This window comes from Pleurodeles waltl, chromosome 2_2 (assembly GCF_031143425.1).
Source record: "Pleurodeles waltl isolate 20211129_DDA chromosome 2_2, aPleWal1.hap1.20221129, whole genome shotgun sequence".
NCBI classification, from domain to species: Eukaryota; Metazoa; Chordata; class Amphibia; order Caudata; family Salamandridae; genus Pleurodeles; species Pleurodeles waltl.
In genome coordinates this window covers 502453710-502477731 of record NC_090439.1, presented here as the reverse complement: position 1 = coordinate 502477731, position 24022 = coordinate 502453710, and the positions used below count along the sequence as shown (strand labels likewise).

The window sequence follows — 24022 nt, the reverse complement described above, 5'->3', positions numbered from 1 at the left end:
AATGCTGCTGTATTGTGGGTTTAAGTGTTTTAAAATGAGACAATAATACATTAGTAGAACGTTCATAATGCATATCTATATAAACTGCACCATACACAGGGATACCACCACTGAGACATCCACAGCTCTTTCACAATGCACTTCAACACTACTTGAATCGTGCAATGAATTCAGGTCATTAGTCATTCAAAGGGCTCCTATGGTGCACGTCTGCTGACCAGCAATATAGAGCTTTCACAGTGCACATCTATGGTGATGTGCTGAATACATTGGCATCCCAGTACCAATACATTAACAGTGCTCGCAAAATTCAACTCTGTTTCAGTTACAGATTTATAATAATCTCATCACCTTTTAACAATCAGGTTTACAACTTGAATGAATGAAACAATAAATCTTTATTCGATTATGAATTTCTAATAAAAAAAGAACGTACAAAATAAAGAAAATATGATTAAAATGCTGATGTATTACAAAGTTAAAATAATTCAGCAAATAAACATAAGATAAATAGAACAGATAATAAAAAAGGTCAACATCTTATTAAAAACTGATAGTAGTACACCATCATAAAGCATATTTTTTTTAAAACACCAACCGAAGACCACACCACAGGCTCATTAGTCATACATAAATAATAAAAAGCTGGTCTACATTGGCGAAATCCAGAAAGTTTTAAAAGTGGCAATAGGTGCCTTCACCTAAGTGGCTCATAATACCTGCAAAAGAGAGTAAAGTGCATTAGCAATTGAGCAGAAACCCCATCATAGGGATAGGTCAGAATACAATTAGGATTAAACTGACCAAGTGGAAAACAGAGGCTGCACCTAATGGAGCCCAACCGGAGCCTGGTTAAAAGAGTCCTTTCCTAAACATTTTCAACATGTAACCATAGTCGCAGGACAAGCAGTCCAAGCTTACCTCCCTGTTAAACTCTGTATGTTTGTTTCCCCAGATAGGTAGCCACAATAGAAAGGGAGCGAGTCTAATAAAATCTTCAACATAACCAATACCGAGTGCCTCATGGGGAAGAAAATACAGGGTTCCCAGACTTACCCCCAGTAGGTGCCTGCAAAATCTATTTTCTTCTTGCTGGAGGGTACTACAGTCCTGGATTCCCCAAATCGATGCCCCAAAGGTTAAGATAGGAAGATACCTATGTTTATACATCTCCAGCAGAGGTAAAATAGGTTTATTACCAACTCTAGCAGCCAACTCAAACACAGCACCTACCGAAGAGTTAAAATGGGAGTAGCTTTTAGACACACTGGGAAGCCAGCTCCCCCTGGAGTCAAAAGTAACCCCCAAGTAAGAAAACTCCTCCACTTGTCTAATGGACTGCCCCTTAACGGTTGGATCAGGAATACTTTCCGTCCTGCCTTACCATAGACCATAAAATGGGTTTTAGAGATGTTTACATACAGGTTTCAGTTGTCCATGTATTTTACAAAGGTTTTAATAAGAGACCTTAACCCATTCCCGATCCGAGCAAGCAGGACAGCGTCATCAGCATGTAGGACACACGGCACCTGCTTGCCATTAACAGACAGAAGATCAATATCCTGAGATGCTAAAACGGACTGTAGGCCGTCTATATATAGGAGGAATAATATAGGGGCCACAACACACTCCTGCCTTACCACCCTGTGTAGTGGGAAGGAGTTGGTACATTCTCCCTCCATGCCATACATGATGCATAGACCCTCCTCATAAAAGACCCTTAAAAAATCATTAATCGACTTAGACAGGCCCAACTTCAAATAACCAACAGAACCACTCTGCTTCGTATTCCTTTAGGAATGTCCTGCATTGTTTTGTTGCCTAACTCCCCCCCCCCCCTCATTTCACCTCCCCCTACTTCTCGTGTTTTTACTTGCCCCAACCACTCTCCCTCCTGTCTCCAAATAAAAGTGTTTTTTTGCCTAACTTTAAGCCACTCTGCTGTACAAAATGACTAAAACACATTGGTAAAGGCAACAGCTCCAGTAGGTGAGACTTATTGGCTCTGCCAGTGGTTGTCATTAATTCCAGCCACTAAATAAAAATGTTAATAACCGGCATAAAATGTGGACCGTGGCTGTTTCTTGCCGAGGCTCCGCATTCCTAGGCACAAACAACGGATTCAAAGCATTCGGATAACAAAAGACCTTTTCACTTGCTGAAATGAAATTGGATCATAAAGGACTTTGCAAGACACAACTCTTGCTTTGTAATGTTTGCTCTGCAGCCAACGGGTTTTTGGCATGGGTATGTTGCTAAATATTTCCATGCAAAGGAAGCATTCAGGGTATTAACTTAAACTGCGCTGGAAAAACAGATTTACAGCAACACCCCCACACATAAATGTATGCAAGTGGGTCATAGATGCAGGTCTCTTCAAGTCAATGAGACTGGCTGGTAACTGCAAAATCAGCAGAATTTACCAAATAGTGGATCGACTTACAGGAACCGCAAGCACAAACTCTCAGTCTTTGGCCAATTGGAAGTAACGAGACAAGACAATTAGTAATAGCCACAAATCAATAAATGTTTTTTAAAAAACAGCCACACTACTATCTGACAAATAAATAATGAACAATAAGATAAAAATAATCTAGCACCGGGTCTGTAATGTGAAGGAGGGGGCATACCACACAATCGATCGTGCAGTTCATCAATTTGTTTTCGTCCTTGGAAAACATCTGCAAAGTTCTACATGAAGCAAAACAGCCGCTAGCAATGCCAATCCCCTTGGTTTTGTGGGAGTAGAGCAGTCAGCATTGATGTTAGCTTCCCTCGTGCAGTGCAGGCTGTGCAGAGGTGCAAGCTTCTGTCACACAGGCATGCGCAGTAAACAATGCACGCTTTGCTACATACACCAGTTACAGCACAGGCAGCAGTAATACAACCTTTCACCTCCCTCTAAGCACACAGACAGAGCCCAGACAGGAGACTTGCACTGCACGTGCATGGGTGGCACTCCTGCAGAGCACACTCGCCTGGTGGCTGCCACTATGACCCTGTCATTCCGAGCAACTTACCCTCGCATGCCAGCTATCTGGTTCTGGCAGCACAGGGATGGAACATAAGCCTCTGGCCTTGGAGCAGTCTGTGCCAGAGTGGTTCTCTGTTATGCAGCGTGCTCGGCTAAAAGTAGTGTGGAAAGGGAAAGCTTACAAAACAGCTGGAAATGTAAAGGGGCAGGGTGCGTGCGTGAGGAGGCTGGCAGCAAAAACCGTGGCATTTGGAGACTAGAATGGAGTTTCGGGGCTGTTGAAGAGGACACCGGCAGTCAGCAGGAGAGAGAAGGGCAAGCTCTAAGTTACAAAGGGGCCAGATGGAACATGGAAGTCAACCTGCCACAGTTACAGCTTCAAGCAGTTTTAAACATGGCTGCCCTGCCTCTTCAAGTGCCTTTGAATCTGCGTATAAATGAGTAAGTCTGTTTTGCTTACGGCAATAGGCAAGGCAGAGCACTTTCAGAAAAGCAAGCATGTGTGATGGAAGGTAAGGAATTTGGTGATAGTTACTTGCACCTAGTGGTGGTGTTTATGTACCAGTACACCAAACATAACCTAGCAGAATCCTCTGAAGGTAAAGGTCACTGTGCACACACCCTACTTTTTTAGGTCGAGCGCACAAACGCTTAGACTTGTTGTAAGCCTTGTAGGCCTTTAACCACACCTACATCACGCCCATCACTTTCACTCGTTTGTGGGCTTGCCTTTCAAAAATCCTTTGTGATCATTGGTAAATGCTTTACATTTGTCTCTCCTTGGGGCGGTTTTGTTACCCCCTTGGAGACTGACCCTGTCATATGGATAATTGCACGATTGCTGATATGTCTGACTGAGCAAACTTCTTTTTCCATTTGTGTGTTTCCTTCGCGCTTATGGGGGCCATGGCGCTTTGAATCGGCTCGTTTATGTCGACTAATGTTTTACTTTTCATTTTCAATTTATGTGACAAGAAAAGTCAAGTTAGGAATTTACAATGCCAATAGCTCTAACTCGACCAATTGCGAGACCCATAGCATTGCAAATGCTTGTCTTTTATTCCTGTGAGTTGTGGAGCTGTCAATTTCCTTGTCTTAGTAATAGTGTTGAGAAATACAGGGAGTGCAGAATTATTAGGCAAATGAGTATTTTGACCACATCATCCTCTTTATGCATGTTGTCTTACTCCAAGCTGTATAGGCTCAAAAGCCTACTACCAATTAAGCATATTAGGTGATGTGCATCTCTGTAATAAGAAGGGGTGTGGTCTAATGACATCAACACCCTATATCAGGTGTGCATAATTATTAGGCAACTTCCTTTCCTTTGGCAAAATGGGTCAAAAGAAGGACTTGACAGGCTCCGAAAAGTCAAAAATAGTGAGATATCTTGCAGAGGGATGCAGCACTCTTAAAATTGCAAAGCTTCTGAAGCGTGATCATTGAACAATCAAGCGTTTCATTCAAAATAGTCAACAGGGTCGCAAGAAGCGTGTGGAAAAACCAAGGCGCAAAATAACTGCCCATGAACTGAGAAAAGTCAAGCGTGCAGCTGCCACGATGCCACTTGCCACCAGTTTGGCCATATTGCAGAGCTGCAACATCACTGGAGTGCCCAAAAGCACAAGGTGTGCAATACTCAGAGACATGGCCAAGGTAAGAAAGGCTGAAAGACGACCACCACTGAACAAGACACACAAGCTGAACCGTCAAGACTGGGCCAAGAAATATCTCAAGACTGATTTTTCTAAGGTTTTATGGACTGATGAAATGAGAGTGAGTCTTGATGGGCCAGATGGATGGGCCCGTGGCTGGATTGGTAAAGGGCAGAGAGCTCCAGTCCGACTCAGACGCCAGCAAGGTGGAGGTGGAGTACTGGTTTGGGCTGGTATCATCAAAGATGAGCTTGTGGGGCCTTTTCGGGTTGAGGATGGAGTCAAGCTCAACTCCCAGTCCTACTGCCAGTTCCTGGAAGACACCTTCTTCAAGCAGTGGTACAGGAAGAAGTCTGCATCCAAGAAAAACATGATTTTCATGCAGGACAATGCTCCATCACACGCGTCCAAGTACTCCACAGCGTGGCTGGCAAGAAAGGGTATAAAAGAAGGAAATCTAATGACATGGCCTCCTTGTTCACCTGATCTGAACCCCATTGAGAACCTGTGGTCCATCATCAAATGTGAGATTTACAAGGAGGGAAAACAGTACACCTCTCTGAACAGTGTCTGGGAGGCTGTGGTTGCTGCTGCACGCAATGTTGATGGTGAACAGATCAAAACACTGACAGAATCCATGGATGGCAGGCTTTTGAGTGTCCTTGCAAAGAAAGGTGGCTATATTGGTCACTGATTTGTTTTTGTTTTGTTTTTGAATGTCAGAAATGTATATTTGTGAATGTTGAGATGTTATATTGGTTTCACTGGTAATAATAAATAATTGAAATGGGTATATATATTTTTTTGTTAAGTTGCCTAATAATTATGCACAGTAATAGTCACCTGCACACACAGATATCCCCCTAACATAGCTAAAACTAAAAACAAACTAAAAACTACTTCCAAAAATATTCAGCTTTGATATTAATGAGTTTTTTGGGTTCATTGAGAACATGGTTGTTGTTCAATAATAAAATTCATCCTCAAAAATACAACTTGCCTAATAATTCTGCACTCCCTGTATTTTGCACAGCTATGTTAACTAAATTGTGTCCTGAGAGTCTGATAGAAGAGAAAACTAACTTACTACTCTGAAACTCCTCCTATTCTGATGTCTTAAAACCAGGGCCACTGGAATTATGCGATTGTGCGGCTGCAGAGGTTTTCACATAACTATAGATTCGCCTCAGTTGCCACATAATTCACCGTCTGCTGCATTATCTGCAGATTTTACTAAAAAAATATCGTTTCTAGCTCAAACGTTTCAAAAGTCACTCAAAATGCTGAGACATGTCTTGATGCGCCATGTAAGACCCTTTGCATAACTGGACTGGTCACCTTCCTGTTGCTTATTGTTATATTTTGGTGTTAAACTGGTACTAATGAGGTGTAACCAATGCCCAGACAGTGTTACCAAGCTTAAAAATGATGACATAATGAAGTAAAACTATTACAAATTGTGCGACATTATGCTTCATAATTCCAGCAGCCCTGCGTAAAGTATACTCCTCGAGGTGAAGTGGCCCTGAATGACTGTCTAGATCCCTGAGGGGATGTTCAAGCCTGAGGTCTTCTTTGAGAACTCAGGGCCAGATGTACAAAGAGTCTACTTGTATAAAGTGGCCACACATTGCGCACATACTTTTTATTAACGGCCTCTTGATTTTGCAAAGTGACCTAAGTATTAATCGGTCATGCTTCCAAATCACAAATCGCTGGGGGTCGCAGAATGGACTAATTAATGAAGGTTGATGAGGCAGTTAATAATTTGTGACTCCCTGGGATTGGTTATACACAGAGGAGGTGGGTTAAAAGGAAGAGAAGACCACCGTCACTATGTTTGCATTCCCAAATGGAAAACATTTACAAAGCAGCTGGTATTACTGAACACAAATGATATGAGTTGTCATAGAGATGTCAGAAATAAAGTTCTGAGGTGAAAAAAATGAAAGGATTTAACAAGAGGACAGCCACCTGGCCAAAGGTCAGTAGGCCGTGGACATGCTTTGTCCCCACCTATTAGACAAAGCACTGTGCATATTTGATAAAACAATGTCTCTACTGCAGCATAAACTTTATTGTAAAGCTTTGCAAATTTGGATACTTCCCAAAAACATTTTCGGTGAAAACATTTCCTTAGAGAGAATTTGGCAAACTGAGTGGTAGAGCCCATTTCAGAGGGCCACGGACTCACAGGAGATACCAGGCTCAACTGTGGTGGTTGAGGCCTTATACTCCTGATGTCCAGGGGGCTGACCTACTATGCTCCTGAGCAACTTTGCCAAGTACCCCTTCTGTGCTTGACTCTTGGTGGTAGCTATGGTTGAGCAGTCAAGGCTCCCTCTGGGACAGTGTAGATACCAGTGAGTGAACACGACTCATAACTTAAAGGGAACACAGTACAAACAATAAATCTATGTCCAGTCAAATACTTGCACTTAGATATACAAAATAAGTATTTTATTTCTAACTCTACACATGCAAAGGTATACAACATCTAGAAGCAACAAAACAATTCCCTCGAGTTCGGGGCTCTAGTAGTTGTCAAGCAAATCCCCGTCTCACCCTCCTTCTTGGCTTATGTTTGGTGTTTACCCCATTCACTTGTGGCGTACTATTAGGCTGCAGTCAAGATTTCCTGTTTGACTTTTCTGGCTTTTAATCAAAATTGTTTACGGTGCAGCAGCATCATTAGCAATGAGTTCCTTCAGGGCCCAATGGGCCCATTTCTTGTTTTACCCGTTCTCGCAGCATAGAAGAGTTTGGCTGAGCAGCGGGTGCACTCACAGCAGCACTCTCGAGCCCTGCCCAGTTTAGAGAAGGCATGCTGCTTGCAGCCCAGGAAGCAGCACCCAATGACGAAGGCTCTCTCTCTCCTGAGCAGCACTGCTGGAGTTCTTCTCTGTATTCAGAACACCGCCCAAAGACGCGGAAAGTTGGCTTTACCCAACAGGGGAGGGCATCTTTTCCTAGCTCCTGATTGGAGCTTGGTGAGGATTCAACATTGTCCACAACATCCTCAACAGCCCTCCAGCAAGTTAGGTGCACTTTCCGTGCTGAGCGTGTCCAACCCACAGAACATAGCCTCAGTCTTGCCTTCAGGTAATTACTTGAATCCTTTGGCAAGTTAGCACCGGCATTTACAGGTCCCAGCGAAGCAGTGATAACTTTACTAGTGGGTCCCTCTGGTATTCTTCACTTACAGTTCAGTCTCCAGCAGCCCTTTCCTGGCAGCATATGGGGGGTCACAGAGCTGACACAGCACATGCTCAATGACCCAATCAGTGCACAGCTTCACAGGGACTGTTCCCATAAGGAACATGGTCAAGGCTGATTACACATGGCTGGGTCCAAACTGAGGTGGCATGGGGGAAGACAAATGATGGATTGGGATGCAGCCCTGAGTAATTGCCAGTGGCTGAGATTAACTAAATCATTCCATCCATCTCCTTGTTGTTTTTGTATTTCAAGCCTTAAGTGAGCCAGGTATGGCCAAATGTGGGTCTCGGTCTTACTTAGCCACTGGAACCAAGCTATGCCCAGCTGAAGAGCCTATAACCAGGGTGAAACCAGTCCTCGGTTGCTTGTGTTCTGGTTCAGGTAGGACTTGGCCTTGCAGTTCAGACTAGACTGTTCCCATTGAGGAACAGGATCAAGACTGATTCGCAAAGGGCTGGGTTCAAAATGAGGTTGCATGGAGTGCAAAAAACAATGGACTGGGATGCGGTGATTGCCGGTGGTGGTGATTAATTCAAGTATTCATTTATCACCTTGTTGTTTTTGTAAGGGCTGAGTGAAGCACACAGCAGTGGAACTTTTAAAAAGGTGAGGGAGCCTTTAGACATCACTCCAGTGAAACAGGTTAAAAAGGTCCTGTTCACTACCAGTGATCACTACACAGTATGCTGCTGACACCGCGCACGTGTTGCTTAACTCCTGGTAAAGGGCAGTAATTTTCCACCTCTATGAAGGTAGCACTTTGGCTGCCCCTCCTGGTCCAACAAGGCTGCAATCCACAAGACAGGCCTATGTTATGGCACACATGTATGATCTGTGTTCACGCATGACAAAAAAAATCAATCAGCATTAGGCATCCAGACAAGAGTAAATTTGGGCATTCAGGGCACACATCCTCAACCATGCAGAGGACTTTTCCATTCCAATAGTGAGCAAAGTGCAAACGTTAGCACTTGACCTTTAGTTAGAACATCCACTTTGTTGGGATTAAGCTTTTTATATGACTTTGAGTTGGTTCTAGCCATACAACTTGTCCTGTGGCCAGAAAGACTTACCCTTGTACCACTCCATCTAATTATTTCACTCTTTAAATTCAGCCAGCAGGCAATCTGGTTTTATTAAGAGCTACATCCTGATAGTCTCTTCTTTACTGATTGTAAAGTGGATGCTGCCATATTTGGACCCCTTGCTAGTCAGAAGAATGCTTGAATAAAGCCGCCAACAGCAAAGTTAAAACTACATAAATCACGAGGCTTTACTGCTTTGCCTTGATGTATCACACTAATGCAAATATCAACGGAAAACTAGGCGGTTTGCAGAACTGACGTTAGCAACTCTGACCAGTACTTATGGCGTGTTGTAATCAGACCGGATATGGAATAAATCTCCTTCTAGTTTCTTCAAAATGGACTTCTTCTTTTTTCTTTGAGATCTGAGTGCATCAAATAAGATAGATGTGTCAGACTGACTAAGCCCAGTCTGAATTTAGAGATTAAGGGGCTCATTACGAACCCGGTGGTTCAGACCACCATGCCGGCGGTGGCAGAAAAGACTGCCACCGGCATGGCGGTCTGAACCGCCAAATAATAAACACAGGGAGGGCTGCCTGTGGCGGCCCTCTGCCACTGCCAGGCTACCGCCGACAGGCAGCCTAACAATGGCGGATTACATTATCTGACAGGGCAGCGGTGCAAGCAGCGATGCCCTCTGGAAAATGTACCCTGTTTCCCTCAGCCTTTCCCTGGCAGGTTCCCCCGCTGGGAAAAGGCTGGCGGAAGGGGTGCTCTGGGGCCCCTATGGGGGCCACTGCACTGCCCATGCACTTGGCATGGGCAGTGCAGGGGCCCCTGTGCAGAGCCCCGCCGCGCAGGTCACTGCCCGATTTATGGGCAGTGATCTGCGCGACGGGTGCTGCTGCACCCGCTGCACTGAGGCATTGACTACAGCTCCATGTGGAGCCGTCGGCAATGTCCCGACCCTGCATTCTGCTGGGCCGGCGGGCGGAAACGAGCAGAATGTTCGTAATGCAGCCGGCAGGGTCTCAAGGGGGCTATGGAAAGACGGCCAGCATGAACACGGCAGGGTTTACCGCTGTGTTCATAATGACCTCCTAAATCTTTATTTGTTTTCATGAAGGTCCTGACCATTCAATAAAAATGGGGCCACATATAATAGCTGATGTTCAACTTGTTGCAAAAGCCCAAAACCTGAAATGGACTAGATGCTGCATTTTGTTTTTTGTTTTTTACATTACTGGTGCTTAGTTTGCAATTGTTTGTTCACGCTGACTGGTAGACAAGGTGTTTTGTGTATGTCTCTTTTCCTGCCATTGAAATAATGTACATAACTTTGAGCTTTTGCCCCACACCACTATTTTAAATAAATCACTTATATCTTGCAAATGGTACAGAGCAACTCTTGTTCTGATACACAGTGGAATACGGTGATTCTATTCAGAAGCACACAAAAACTAAGTAAAAAAAAGAGAGAAAGGATTACCATTTGGAATCATTTTCTTTTCTTTTCATTTATGCACCCAGTTTTTCTTGGTCTCAAAGTTTACTCAAACATTCTTTTAAAGGAGCATCTGTGCAATGAACCAAGTTACAAATGAAGGTGTCAGGGTTAGTGGAGGGATCACTGGTAGCAACTGAGGGAAACATGTGAGGGTTATAACATTTGCAGGTATAGAATGGGTGAAAAAAGAAGAAAAGTGTGATTTCGACATATTACAAAGACACAATGATGAAAGGCAGGCGAGGGTTAATGGCAGGTGAGGATTTGATATGTTTCCAATAGAAAAAAACTACGTTTATACAGTGGCCTCCCTGGTAGGTTGCTCTCACAAAAACCTTGCAAAGACCCACTGCTTCATGATCACTAGCAATATTGAGGATATCTATGCAGTAATCCTGATACCACAATGTAATGTAACACTTTCCATACCGGCAGGAATGTGAACCGGGAACGCATACTAAGATGCAGGTTCCTGCTGGGTGGAGGCTTGGGCAGTGGACAGGCTGCAAAGGGGTCGAGTCATTTGTTTGTTAGTATCAAGAAAGCAGACAAGAGGTGGGCTTTTAGGTCTTCTCTGAAAGACTGAACTAAGGGGTCCAGAGTGAATTATAGTGAAGTTAGTTCCAAGGTGCAGAGGTAAAGATAAACAAAGCTTATTTAAAAGGGGTTTTTCCTTTTGTGTCTTCTCGATTTATAGCATTATGTGGGAGGAGCTGTAAGTTGCAGAGAGGTCTCCTGAAGTGTTTTCTCAGTGGGGCAATCTGAATTGTGTGTATGTACTACAATAGCACGCATAACATTTTGATTTTGTTGAGGGATGAAGCAGGACGCCAGTGTTGTTGCTTTGGAATAGGTGAAATGTAATCAATCTTTCACTTTTTAATAGTAAGCCAAGCAACTTCATGGAGAACAGACTGTAGCAGTGCCAATGAGTCCTGTGAGTAGAGCCCCACCACCACCTACATGTGACCGGATGAGGGCCTGGAACGTGGGCCGGATGTCACTGAGAATACATGAGGGCCTGGAACGTGGGCCGGATGTCACTGAGAATACATGAACACTGCACATGAAGCTCGGGTAGAACGAAGCAGACTACGTTTTGGTCTTTACAAGGTTAACCTGGATATAATCAGGAGGTCCAGAGATTTTGTGCAGGTGGTGATGAAAGCGGAGAAACATTCAAGGCACTTGTGAGACAGCCATGTTGGATTTGAGGGCAAACCTAGTCTTGTTGGGTCAGCATCCTAAAGATGGCCCATATCAATGTTTTGAAAGGGTTATCAAATTATCTGAGATAGTCAATATTGCTAGATGATGACACTTTTGAAGTGGAGGTATGTATCCTCAGCAAAAGGTGCAGGGCGATGTTGTGTTGGGTCGAAAGGTCCCTCAGGGGTTCCATGTGCAGACTGTACAGCTTGGAAGTAGGTATGGACCTGCAGGGTTTACTGCATGTACCTGAGTATTAAGGATCTTGCACAGTTCATATGGATGAACTATTGTATTTTGTTAACAAAGGAAGTGGGCAGGGCAATATCAGTGGTGCTCTTGCAGGTGAAGAGGGATGCTTGCATCGCCTGACAGTTAACAGTGTTGTGCCCTGTAAGCATCCCTCTCTATGTCTGCACATAAAGCTAGGTGGAATAAGAGGCTGGATTAATTAATGACAGCAATCTTGAGGCATCACTGATTTACTATGTAGAGTCCGCTTCTTTGTTGAATTGGAATGGGACAGTGGTAGGACTGAAGCAGGTGAGGACAATCGTTGGGCTTCTGGAGTTGGAAAGTGACAGCCCTCTCTTGTATTCTTCCTAGAGATGGAGTGGGTGATGGGGAAGTAGTTGGAAAGCTCTTAAGGTTTGAGGCTTGCTTTCTTGCGAAGAGAAACTATTGAGCCTGATTTCAATGACTAAAGGAGCTTGCTCGTCCATGCAATATTAACATTGCATCCGATAGTGGTGGTTTCTTCAACAAAGTATTGATTTATATAAGAGGATATCTGTATTCATTGCAGACTGTAGTGAGTGGGGCACATATGATGGTAGCTGGGTGCCTTCAATGTGTTTGTTGCATTAGAGCAGGGGTCTTCAAACTGGGGGGTCTCAAATGATCCCGGGGTGCGCCAGGCTCTGGCCAAAATAAGTATAATGCTGATAACAGTGCTTTGTTTAAGCTGAAAAAAATGAGCAGCAATAATTCGCTTTGTAATGGGCCACTGCTAATATGTTTTGTCATTTATATCAAAGCTGGGAGTATGTGTTAAAAGGGAAGAGACTCCAAATACTCTTGAAAACCTCCACCCCACCCCTAATAATCACACTGTGCCCACTTTTACCCGGTAATAAGGCCGGCCTGACCAGAACAGTATGTTTGATATAATGTATTTGATTGCATTGTTAAAACAGTAACATAACTTACCTGCAATGTTTAAATACGTCTAGACACATTTAAACATTGCCAATTTATTAGATTAATTGTGGAAAATTCGGAGGGGGAGCACCAATGACTTTTTTTTTTCCTACGGGGGAGGGCGGCATTAAAAAGTTTGAAGACCACTTCTTTAGAGTATTATATTTATATTACACATAGATTCACAGAGGCCATTTTATGTTTGCACATTTTGCCGGCTGCTTGAGTACAGTGGTGTCCTGTAGCTATATGGAGTTGCACCAGATCTTTTCCTGCTTGTGGATGCACATTTTATTTGCAGGGTTTCTTGTGAGTGCCAGGGCACTGAAAGCTTCAGTTTTAAGATTTTTTGTGCTAAAGAAATGTACATGTTTGTATATTAGGGTCTGGAGGGTGCTGCTAAGGTTGGCAAGGAGTGCGCTGGTGTCAGAAGTTGTGGGAGGGCTAAAGGATGAGCAGATTTGGGGGAAGGTGTCGAAAGTAAAATTCTTGAAAAGAAGGGTTTGATATGTGTTGGTTTGGATTGGTTTTATGGTGGGTTTTGTGGGTTGATAGATTGAAGAGCTCATTGGTCAACCAAGTATAAAGGGATAGGATCTACACAAAGAGAGAAGTGTTATAATGTGTTGGACCTGTCCCTCTATGGGAAGTCATCCCAAACCTTTTGCCATCCTCTTCCTATTTTTTTGATGAATTTGTTTTGCTTGGCCTTAGGACTCTGTGCACTTTAACAATGTTAACCAGTGCTAAAGTGCCTGTGCCCTCACCCTAAAACATGGTGCAATTGGCTTATACCCAACTGGCATTTTCAATTTACTTGTAAGTCCCTTGTAAAGTGGTGTAGCACATACCCAGGGCCTGTAAATTAAATAATAAATGCTACTAAAAGACTGTCCACACTGATTGTGCCGCCCACTTAAGTAGTGCCCTATAACATGTCCCACACCTGCCATTGCAGCCTGAATGCCGTTTTAAACTGCCATGCTGACTTGTCATTTAAACCCTCTTGCCAAGCCTAAAAACTCCTATTTTATTACATATAAGTGACCCCTAGGGTAGACCCTAGATAGCTTATCGCGCAAGGTGCTGCAGTGCTTAATTTGTAAATGCCAAGGTGCCGGTGCCCAAAGCCCTCCTCTTAAACACGCAGCTGCTGCATTTAATTGTGTGAACACGAAATACTGAGGTTGCAAAATCCAGATGCCATCTCAGGCCTCTTTCATCCTTAGAAAGCCACTCCCTGCCCCTCCAGGTCACTCATGCAGCTTTCTACTTTCTCCCTTTGTGACGCTTTTTCGTTTTTCCTTTTGTCTGTCTTTCCCATATCTGTCTTTTGCTTGCAGAAAATGCTTGAGGCAGAAGAATAAGCCCTGGCCCTAAAAAATAAGTGCCGGTGCTCAGCACCGGAAACAACAAGCACAAATTAAGCACTGAGGTGCTGTGTACTTAAAAGGTTGGACATGTACTTTTAAGTTTTACATGTCCTGGTAGTGAAAAACTCCTAAATTTGTTTTTCACTACTGTGAGGCCTACCCCTCCCACAGGATAACATTGGCCATTATTTATTACATTTAATACGCTGTATCCCAACTGGGAACAGGTGGATATATGTCATGTTTGATAAATCTGAAACTGTGATGATAAACCCTCTCTAGTGGGAAAGTCTGACTTTTCATTACAATTTTGAAGATGCCACTCTTAAGATTAAATTAGTTTTACTGGTTTTCATATAAACAAAATACAAACAAGGAAACAGTGACGACACTAAACCTCACCTCCATCACCAGCCAGTGAGGAAAAAGGAATGAGAATGACTAACAACTGGGAAGGGAAAGTGCAGGAAGGACTGGGGGGGAGAGGTGTAGGTATGGGGGGAGGGACAAATTGATAGAAAATGTCCTTTGGAGAGGTAAGGGGAGGAGGGAAATGGGACAAGGAAGGATGGTGAGATGTTCATCAATCACTGTTATCTCCCAGCATAGTTTAGGTAGGAAAACCTTTCGACAAAATAACCTGTTTGGCAAGGGTGATGGCTTTCCCATTTGTTGACTGAAGTGTGTAAGTGAAAGCCGTAGGGAGACCCAATAAAATATAACTGGAAAATCGGGGTATCTCAGTGCCATACATTTCATCAATGTCTGCTAGGATGTCATCCCAGTAGCAGTGCAAGTTTGGGCAATGCCATAAGACTTGAGAAAATTTGGTTTTTGGCCAAAATTGCGCCAACAGCTGTCATCGCCACCTTACTTCCACTTGGCAGTTCTTTCTGCAGCGTAATACCAATGATGCACAATTTTGATTAAGGTTTCTTTCCCAGAGGTACTACAGGCTGAGGTGCAGGCATGATGCAAAATATCCGACTATTCCTTATCAGAGAGCATTCACACTCCAATTCCCAGCATAAGAGGGCTGGTGAATTGCTAGAATTTGGGAGAGCGTTGAGAAAGGCATAAATATCAGACAGGGTACGTGTCATTGTGGCAAGTGAGAAGCCACTTCACAAAGTTTGTGACGGGTCTGCCTGCAAAAGGGCGTACTAGAGGGTGTGTTACCCAATGCTGAATGGCGACATAGCACCAATATTCAGTGTCAGGTAGGTCATAGTCTTTCTTCGTTGGAGAAAGTCCTTATCATTTTGCAGTTAGCTTCTTGACAAGAAGAGAACATTGTGCAATGTAATGCAGGAGGGAAGTCTGGATTCTCGATTATGGGTGTGAGCAGTGAAAGAAGTGTGCAGAGTTTTTCAGCTAATTGAAGCCTGTCCCATATCCCAACAGTTGCCCTCATCACAGGAGAGATGTTTACACATGGTGCGCAGTGTTTCTTAAGTAGCCATGGTATTTTCCATGTGTATGTTGGCGATTGCTTGCTCTATTAAACACCAATGTTTCTCTGTGCTCGACCACTGCCAGTCCACCTTGTATCTCAATTGTGGCGCCTGTTAGTAGTGTACCAAGTGGGGGATACCCAGACCCTCTCCACCTCTGGCAGGTAGGCACACCTCCTAGCTAGGTGCACCCGGTTGCCATCCCAGATAAATGTGTCAATATGCTGTTGGAGCATCTCTTGGATCTGTCAGGGTGGTCGCAGAGAGAGTGTTTGCATTAAATAGACAATCTTTGGATGAAGGGACATTTTGATGGCTGCTATCCTATCAAGCCATGTTAATCACCAAGACTGAAGTATAGAGTGGGTGGTAGTCAGCAGGGATGCATAGTTGCGTTCCTCCATTTTATCAATGGTTGAAAACAGTTGGCTATCGAAGTATTGGACCCCCTGAGTCACCCAGGGAAAGAGAAAAAGGGTCTCAAGCTGAGTTCCCTCATCGAGCAGGATGGTGAGATTAGGGGCCTGAGATTTCTGCACATTAATCTCAAAGCCAGAGAATCTGCCAAATGTCTCCAGCTTTTGCAGCAGCAGAGGCAGGGAACTACCGGGTTGAGAAATGGCCACAAAGACGTCATCCATCTAGAGGGCCAGTTTGTGGATCTGGCCTCCCATAGTTATTCTCTCAATTTAAGGATGCACCAAGATCCGCTCCACAAGAGACTCCATATAGCGAGCGAATGAAAGCGAGGGCAAAGGGCAGCTCTGAGGAATCCTGTGTGAAAAGGTTTGGACAACAACCGATTGACCCGCACAGAAGCAGGGGAGCCGGCATTGCTGAACCAGATCCAGCTGCGGAAGCGTGGGCCCAAACACGCTTTGAATAAGACAAGTTGTAGGAAAGGCCAGCGCACCTAGTCAAAACCTTTTTCAGTGTTGATCGAGTTTAACAAAGCTAAAATACGGGATTGAGTTGCTTTATCAATAAGATGGAAGATCCACTTAGTGTTATCGCTGCAATTTTTCCCAGGAATAAACCTGGCTTGATCTGGGTCTATCAGTCCAAGCATGTGCAGGCCCAAGCGAGCAGCATGTATACTGGTAAAAATCTTAGCATCTACACTTAGAAGTGAAATTGAACAATATGAAGTACAAAGCCTTCCAAGGTTTAGGAATGACTGTAGCAATAGCGGTCTTCGTCGTGTCAGTAAGGGTACCCTGCTCGCAAATGGAATGATACAGTCGGGTAAATGTGGGCACCAACTGCGCAGCAAAGTTTTTATAGAGAGCAAAAGTAAAGCCATCCCTATGGCTCCAAGGAATACCTCCACTGTGATGTCCCTTTCTAGGTGGAGTTCATCACTAGTGAGTAGGCTTGTCAGAGAGGCTTTGGCTATATATTCAGAGGCCTCTGAGTGACTAAGACCCTTCACTGAGTACAAATCAGCATAGAAATGTTCAAATTCTGCCACTATTCTTTCATCTTGACATACCCTAGTACCAGACTGACCCTGAATTTCTGCAACTCTTTTGCATTGGACCTGGGCTCTCAGGCGACGGGCAAGAAGGCGACCCACCCTGTTGCCCCTAGCAGAGTACTTCTGCTTACTGCAGAGAAGGGCATGTTCTGCAGTGTCCATATCTAGGGTATAAGGTTGCCTCTTGGCCAATGTGAGTTGGTGTCTTATTTTATGCAAACCGGTATGTCTGTGGGTATTTTCTAAGGCCCTCACTTGGTCCTCCAATATAGAATGCTTGTCCCCCCTATCTTTGTTGAGTTTTACAGCTATAGCTATAAAAGCCCCTCTCACTATTGTCTTACAAGTGTCCCAAATTAGGGCTACTGAAATATCTGGGTTATCATTGGAAGCGAAGTAAGCCTGTATGGTATTTCTAATTTCTGTAGTGGTGGGCTGGTAAGCTAATAGCTTAAGGTTGAGGTACTACGTATGTGATAGTGGACGTGGGCTGAGTGTGCGCAGAGTAACTGAGATCGGGTCATAGTCCAATAGGGCTGCCACCCCAATGTCTGCATGTGTAATTGTTGACAGGAGGGAAGGAGTGACGAGAAAGTAATCAATCCTGGTATATGTCTGGTGTGCTGCAGAAAAAAGGTAGTCTTTCGTTGTGGGATTCAAGGACCTCCAGACAAACCTCAATGCCACCTCTGTCAGCCACTGCCATCCCTGTTTTGTGAATGCCCCAGTTTGGCCTGTTCTTTGGGCTGAGTGATCCAGGATGGCGTCAGGCACATGGTTGAAGATCCCCCTGATTTAAGATATTAGTATCAGGAGACATGAGCACCCTTCCCACTGCTTGTTGAATAAAAGTCTTCCTGCAGTTCATTGGGGGGGTAGATTATAGCCACAGTGAAAGTGTGGGTGTGGAGGGTAAATTGCCACTTTTAGAAAGTTGGCATTTTCCTGCCCTTAGTCCTTTGTGCCTGCAGCTTGTGTTGGGTCATATGAGTGGGTGTAGTTAACAGACTTTGTTAATTCGCCCAAACAGTTACACAATAGAGGTATTAGGTGTGCCTCAATGGGCCATCTGCTGGCAGTATGGAGGAGTGGAGCTGAGCACAGCCCCACTTACACCTGAATAGTCTGTGCTCTGCCTTCACACAAAGAACCTAACAACCTTGTACTGTCACTGAAGCCATCTTCGAGCCAGGGAAGTGGAGTCAGGTAATTCCATGCACTTCAACGAACCTTTCCAGAAGCTTCTCCCACCTTCCAGAAGAAGGGCACCAGGGTATAAAAATAGGATCTTTGGGCCCCCTCCTCAGTACATTACTGGACCTGTGGAATGACTCTCAGAGGACTGTCTGCTGCTGTGACGTGCTGTGCACTCTGCCAGACTGCTGCTGTACCTGGAAGGACTGCTTTGCTGCCTGAAGAGTGCCTTGAACTCTCAGAGGCCAGCCCTGCAGTTTAGCCCTGATCCTACAATTGCACCCAGGACTATCAGATGCGACTCCAAAGGCTAGCTTGCTGGCCTCCTGTTTGGAGCCACAGGGACATTACATGGTCCCGCCATCTTGAAACTGCACCTGAGAGAGTTCTGAACAGCCAAGAAGTGTCCCACCAGTCCTGGAGGCTGGGCTGTGGTGCTAAAGGTGCCTAGATGGCCAAATCCAAAACTGAGGGTTTGGACAAAATGAAACAAAAAAGTGCTCTGAGAACCAGGAGGAGACCGGGACCACCCTGCTCACCTAGGTGCATTGCTGGTCGGATTGACTTTGCAGCTTCTTCCGCTGCATTATTCTCCACAGCAGCAAATCAGTTTCAGCTGTACCTCACCAAAAGGGGTATCCAACCTTGTGAAACTGTCTTCAGCATCAGCCTTCTGCCTCATACTGCTGGAGTTTTTCAACTTCTATTTCAGCAACTAAGTCCAAACATAGAAATCTTTACCACAACTCTGACCAAAGGCCATCCAACAATGACGCTCTGTCTTTGGACACCTCCTAAGGCTTGCCCTGATGAACTTTACCTTCTCAGATATTTTATTCAGAAATGTTTCTAAGTCCAAAGGTAAGCTCTGACCAGGCTCAATCCTCTTCTTGTATGTGAACTGCTCTCCATTGTGGTCGACCTTAACTTTCGACTTTGACCCGGTCTCATGCAAGCAGGTGTCTGCGGTTAGTATGATAAGGTGTCTTCCTTTAATTTTGTGTTGGGATGCCCATATAGGTTGATGTATTTGAAACTAGTATTGTTGGTGTTGATGGTGACAGTAGGGATGAATTTGGAGAATGCAAAATTAACTGTTTACTGTAGATAAGTGTTGTGAATATCAAACATAGGGTGATAGTCAATAGAATTAAAGTTAAGGTGGGTTTGTGTATGATTGTGAGTCCTTCAGATTGTACCACAGACTGATAAGTAGATGGTCTTGGCAGGACCTTAAAAAAAATATGAGCACAATCAGCTTAATTTGCTGGGTGAGGAGCTGCAAGGTTATTTTTGAGAGGTAATGAGAGAAATGAACAATTGATTAAAACAAGCTTAATATTAAAAATATACAAACACCTGTGAAGATGTCACATTTCTTTATGAAATCAATGAATGTGGCATTGTGGCTGCTCTCAAAAGTTGGTTCATAGCTGACCTGCTTCAAGAAGGTTTCAGGTTTTAGAAGTAACATGGAAAAAACAGAGATTCTGTATTTGTTCCTTTCAACTACAAGTGTAACCCACTGGGTGTACGTGTGTTTCTATGGGCCATAGAGGATACCACATACTTGGTGATAAAAGTTGGATATTGGAAATTAGAAATGATTTACTTAGGTCATGTTCCCTCTATGTTTTCTAGATGACTCCATAAACACAAATTTCCTGTTGCATCTTCTTTTTTTTTAGCACTCCTTGCTGCGGTTGACTAGTGCTTCTTCGTACACTTGTAGTTATAGGTGTCCAGTTTCATGCGGATTATGAGAAAGACCTGAATTCAACTAACTTATTGCAAAAGCCTAAACCCTATAAGAGACTCTCACTCTCAATCTTTAAACTAAGCTAGCAAGGACCATACACAAAGGTAATAGCAGAGTGGGTGAAAATATAGGTAAACAAAATATGGATGTATTTCGATCAGGTAATAATGAGTAGGGCTCTTCGAACATGTCAAGAATTCATAGCCACACAGGCCCATCAATGCCTTTTGCAGCATCTCCACAATAACCCTTCTAGAAATGTAAGACAGGGTGGCCAAGACATTCATACTGCCTACATTTCTTCCCCCTTCACAGCGATACATTTTTTCCAATGACTTTTCGGCCAAGGTAATAGGCTCTTTTGACGGACTCGGAGTTGGGGTTGCTAAATAGTCTTGGGCATGGTTCACAACATTGATTGAGTGACAAATTTATATATTGCTATAAACCCATGAGCATCCACACTGTGATGTTAAATAGCATTAACATGTTGGTTAACATCATTAAATGTTTTGAACAGTCAAACATGACTTCAACCACCAGTAACAGGAAATACTACATTATGCACAACAAAGGTACTGGGTGATGCACCCAAAGATAAAAGTGGACACAACTAGAATATGCACACTTTGAATAATATACAGCAAATCTGAATCATATTTAGCCATTGGCCTTACCTCTTCAGCCATAATATGAACTATATATAAATTAACAATTACTTCTTCAGATGGTAAATGGTGATGCCTGAATAAATGGTAATGAGCCTGTAGTACAGAAAGTGACTCGGTCAGGCTTTAAGATGATATTAATAAGAGTACCAGATGCATAATTGAAGTGCACTATAAGCCACTTTAAGACGGGCATATAACTCTAGCTAAGCTACAGGTAACCTTAATGAAAATCGTCACAGAAGAGTTGAGAGACTTTAAGTGAGAAATTACATAAAGGTGGATATGCTCCAGGTTGACTTCACTTTGTGAAGGTGTACTTGCTGCATTAGAAGCCATTTGTATTTACGTCATCCTGGCTTTGTTCAAGCTAGCATTGTTGTGCCTGATAGCCTCAACAATGGATCAAAGAGAATAAAGGATTGAACAATACTTTCCATCTGCCTTGCGGTTCCCAACTTTTCCATAACTGTATTTAAGAAAAAAACAGGCCTTCCCACTTTGCCCTAGTTCCTTAAGAGCCTGTGGGGCATTGGGAAGATTAACAATAATTTTATTGTTGAATGTTCACGAGTTGATTGGGTTCAAAAGCCTTCACATGACTTAAGGTGGCACTTATCTTAAGGGGAACCTGCTTGCTCTTGCCCAACCTAGGATCCCAAGGACTTTTCTCCTGAAAGCACAAGAGAGAAAGAACTCAGCACTCGGAAAGAAACCAGAGTGGCTCCACTTATATTGAAAGGAGAACTGGCCTAACTGACATAAAGGCCCGAAACCACTGTTCACATACTGTACTGATGTTGTGCTCAGGGATGTACGGTTTGTGGTTGGAAGTGATAGGAGTGGATCCTGGAGCAAATGGAGAATGTTGTCCAACATATGCTTGTATTCCTTTTCATTATAATTATCGTTATTTGTAAAGTTTTTGCATTACTTTTTATAACAAAACAAGTAATTAAGTGTTGTTAAAAAATGTGGGTTCACTCCATTAATACACTGTCCCATAAAACATGGTTAACAGACAACTCATTTCCAAAAGTGTAAAAAACCATCTGCAATGCTACAGCATATTAAAATGCCAACCAACTCACAGGAAAGGCTGTTTTCTCGCTTTCGTCCAAGCTTTAAATGAGATTGGCTAAATGAGTCATTTCAATTGAACAGGCCTATATTTCTCAGCAGCAGTGTATCTAACAGTTCTTAGAACAATAATATTTCTTACCAAAAGGTCTTCGCCTGAAACTCCTCGATTGTTAAATACCACACACCTATAAAATAAAATAAAATATAATTCAATATCTTTGAAAAAAATTAAGATAGCATAAATTCCAGTAATATGATTGACAAATAATAAGAATTAAGTATTTTGTTTATCAGAGCTCGAAGCAAAAAGAACAAAAGTTAAGGAAGAAACAAAAGGAGACCTTTCCCGAAACTCAGCACAGTCAGAAAATCACTAATGGTAAGTCATGCTGGGCCTCATCCACATCCCCATTGCTGTTCTATGTGTACCAAAAGTACAGCTTGGTGAAGAACCCCTACACTTTGCATGTTGCCATGCATGGCTCCCATTCTGACCTAGTTTGCAAGTAACTTGTCTGAAACAGAAGGGGAAAGGCAAATTAATTTTTCTTATTCAGACTCAAATAGACATTGCCTTTTTCACTGTGTAACTCTTCTGTTCTCCATAAGCTTTACACAGTAGACTCTATCAGTGGTGTAACAGAAAGTGATGGGGCCTCCTGTAGAATGGGAAGATATGCCCCTGAGTCTCCCATAACTCAGAGATACTTACTGAAGTTGGGTTAAGTGGGGTACCCAAAGGGTAGGGGGGCCCAAACAGTTGAGGGAGGGGGGGCATTATGCCTCTGAACCCTAACATCTGATGGGCACCAAGAAAAAGTCACTCAGAGTTGCAGTCCCCCCTCTCCTGATGTCATGCATGAAACACTATGACCATACACTCAGGTGTATCTTTTAAAATATGAAGTGACAGGAAACTAATAATATATCTTTGGCAAAATTTAAACTAAAACATTTAAGCAACTTATAAATAGTGGTCATTTTTTTAAGTTGGGGAAATGTACATTCTGCCTTCATAGTTTTGCTAAATTTATGTTTTCCCTTCACAAACGTGGCAATGTTTTGTAAGCTTTGTAATATGTGAATTTGACAACTTTTTTGAGAGAGAATTTAGTTTTGCTGAGATTTAGCTTAGCTAACCATTGAGATTTTTCCTCACGATGTAAATGTTGGCACATTGAAGGAGGTTGTGAATCTTGAAACGTTTTGATTTGGGAAGGAAAATCTTTGCAACTGCATAAATTCTTACTCTTGAATGCATAGTTAAGAGGACAGTACAGCTCTACAGGCAGTGCAAACTCTCTGCTTGCTTGCCACTCATTTTATCTGCAGTGCACTGGATGCAGCATGGCCATTTCCTGTAAACCAGACAACCAATAGGGAATGCTATTGTCCATGTTTTACCACTCCAAGATGGCCATCAGATTGGCCATGTTGGAACTGTAAAACAATGATGCACTATGTACAACACCACTCCAAGATGGACACCCACTGATATGTTTAGTTTTGTTATTGCAAGCATATACCCATCATGTTTACACAGCAGCATGTTTTCTTTTTTCAACATGCGTTGTTTTAATTTATCTTGAATATGTTGTGCTGCTTGTGACTGTTTTATTGTGGTTGTGTCAGAGTATGAATTTAAGAATGAGTCAGTTTATGGGAGAATGGATTCACAAGTGCACAGATGAGTGACACAATGAATGTATGATGACTTAACAGGTTCCTAAATTCATCAATGTTTATTCACAAGACAGACCAATTGGCATTGCCAGTGCTTGTTTAATGTTTTAGTCAAGCTTCAATGTGCAAGCTCGATTGTTATATCTCGTCTTCTTTTGTCTGACTGCATGAGTGATATGAGTGCTGGGAATGTCTGTGGAATGTTTTTTTTTTTTTTTAAATATCTTTTATTGCGTTTATAACAAATGTCAATTGAATTACAAAAGTGTTCCCCAACAAAATGCTCAGTCCCTCCCTCCCCCTGTCGTGCACTTAGTACCGCAATTACAGAACTTGGTACGACAGATCTCTGTAGCCAGACGTCAATTCACAGTTCTGTGCTATTTTATGTGGTACTTGTGGTTATCTGTTCGGAATCTGAGTCTGTAGTAGGAGTATCATCCTCTGAGGTGGGAGCGTCTATGGTTTTTAGGTTTTCCAACATCGAATCCCATTGTGTGGCATTGTCTCTAGGTCTTTGCCCCTGTAGAGCTTCTTTC

General features: G+C 43.2%; 1 protein-coding gene across 4 annotated transcripts in view; it reads right to left on the bottom strand.

Moving 5' to 3' along the window:
* Window positions 1-24022, bottom strand: part of ABHD3 (abhydrolase domain containing 3, phospholipase) — a 336327-nt gene that overhangs the window by 214969 nt on the left and 97336 nt on the right. For all 4 annotated transcript variants that reach the window (XM_069220003.1, XM_069220002.1, XM_069220004.1 and 1 more), the window contains one exon: window positions 21940-21985. In XM_069220003.1, the coding sequence (XP_069076104.1) occupies window positions 21940-21985 (46 nt within the window). The remainder of the gene's footprint in view (window positions 1-21939; window positions 21986-24022) is intronic.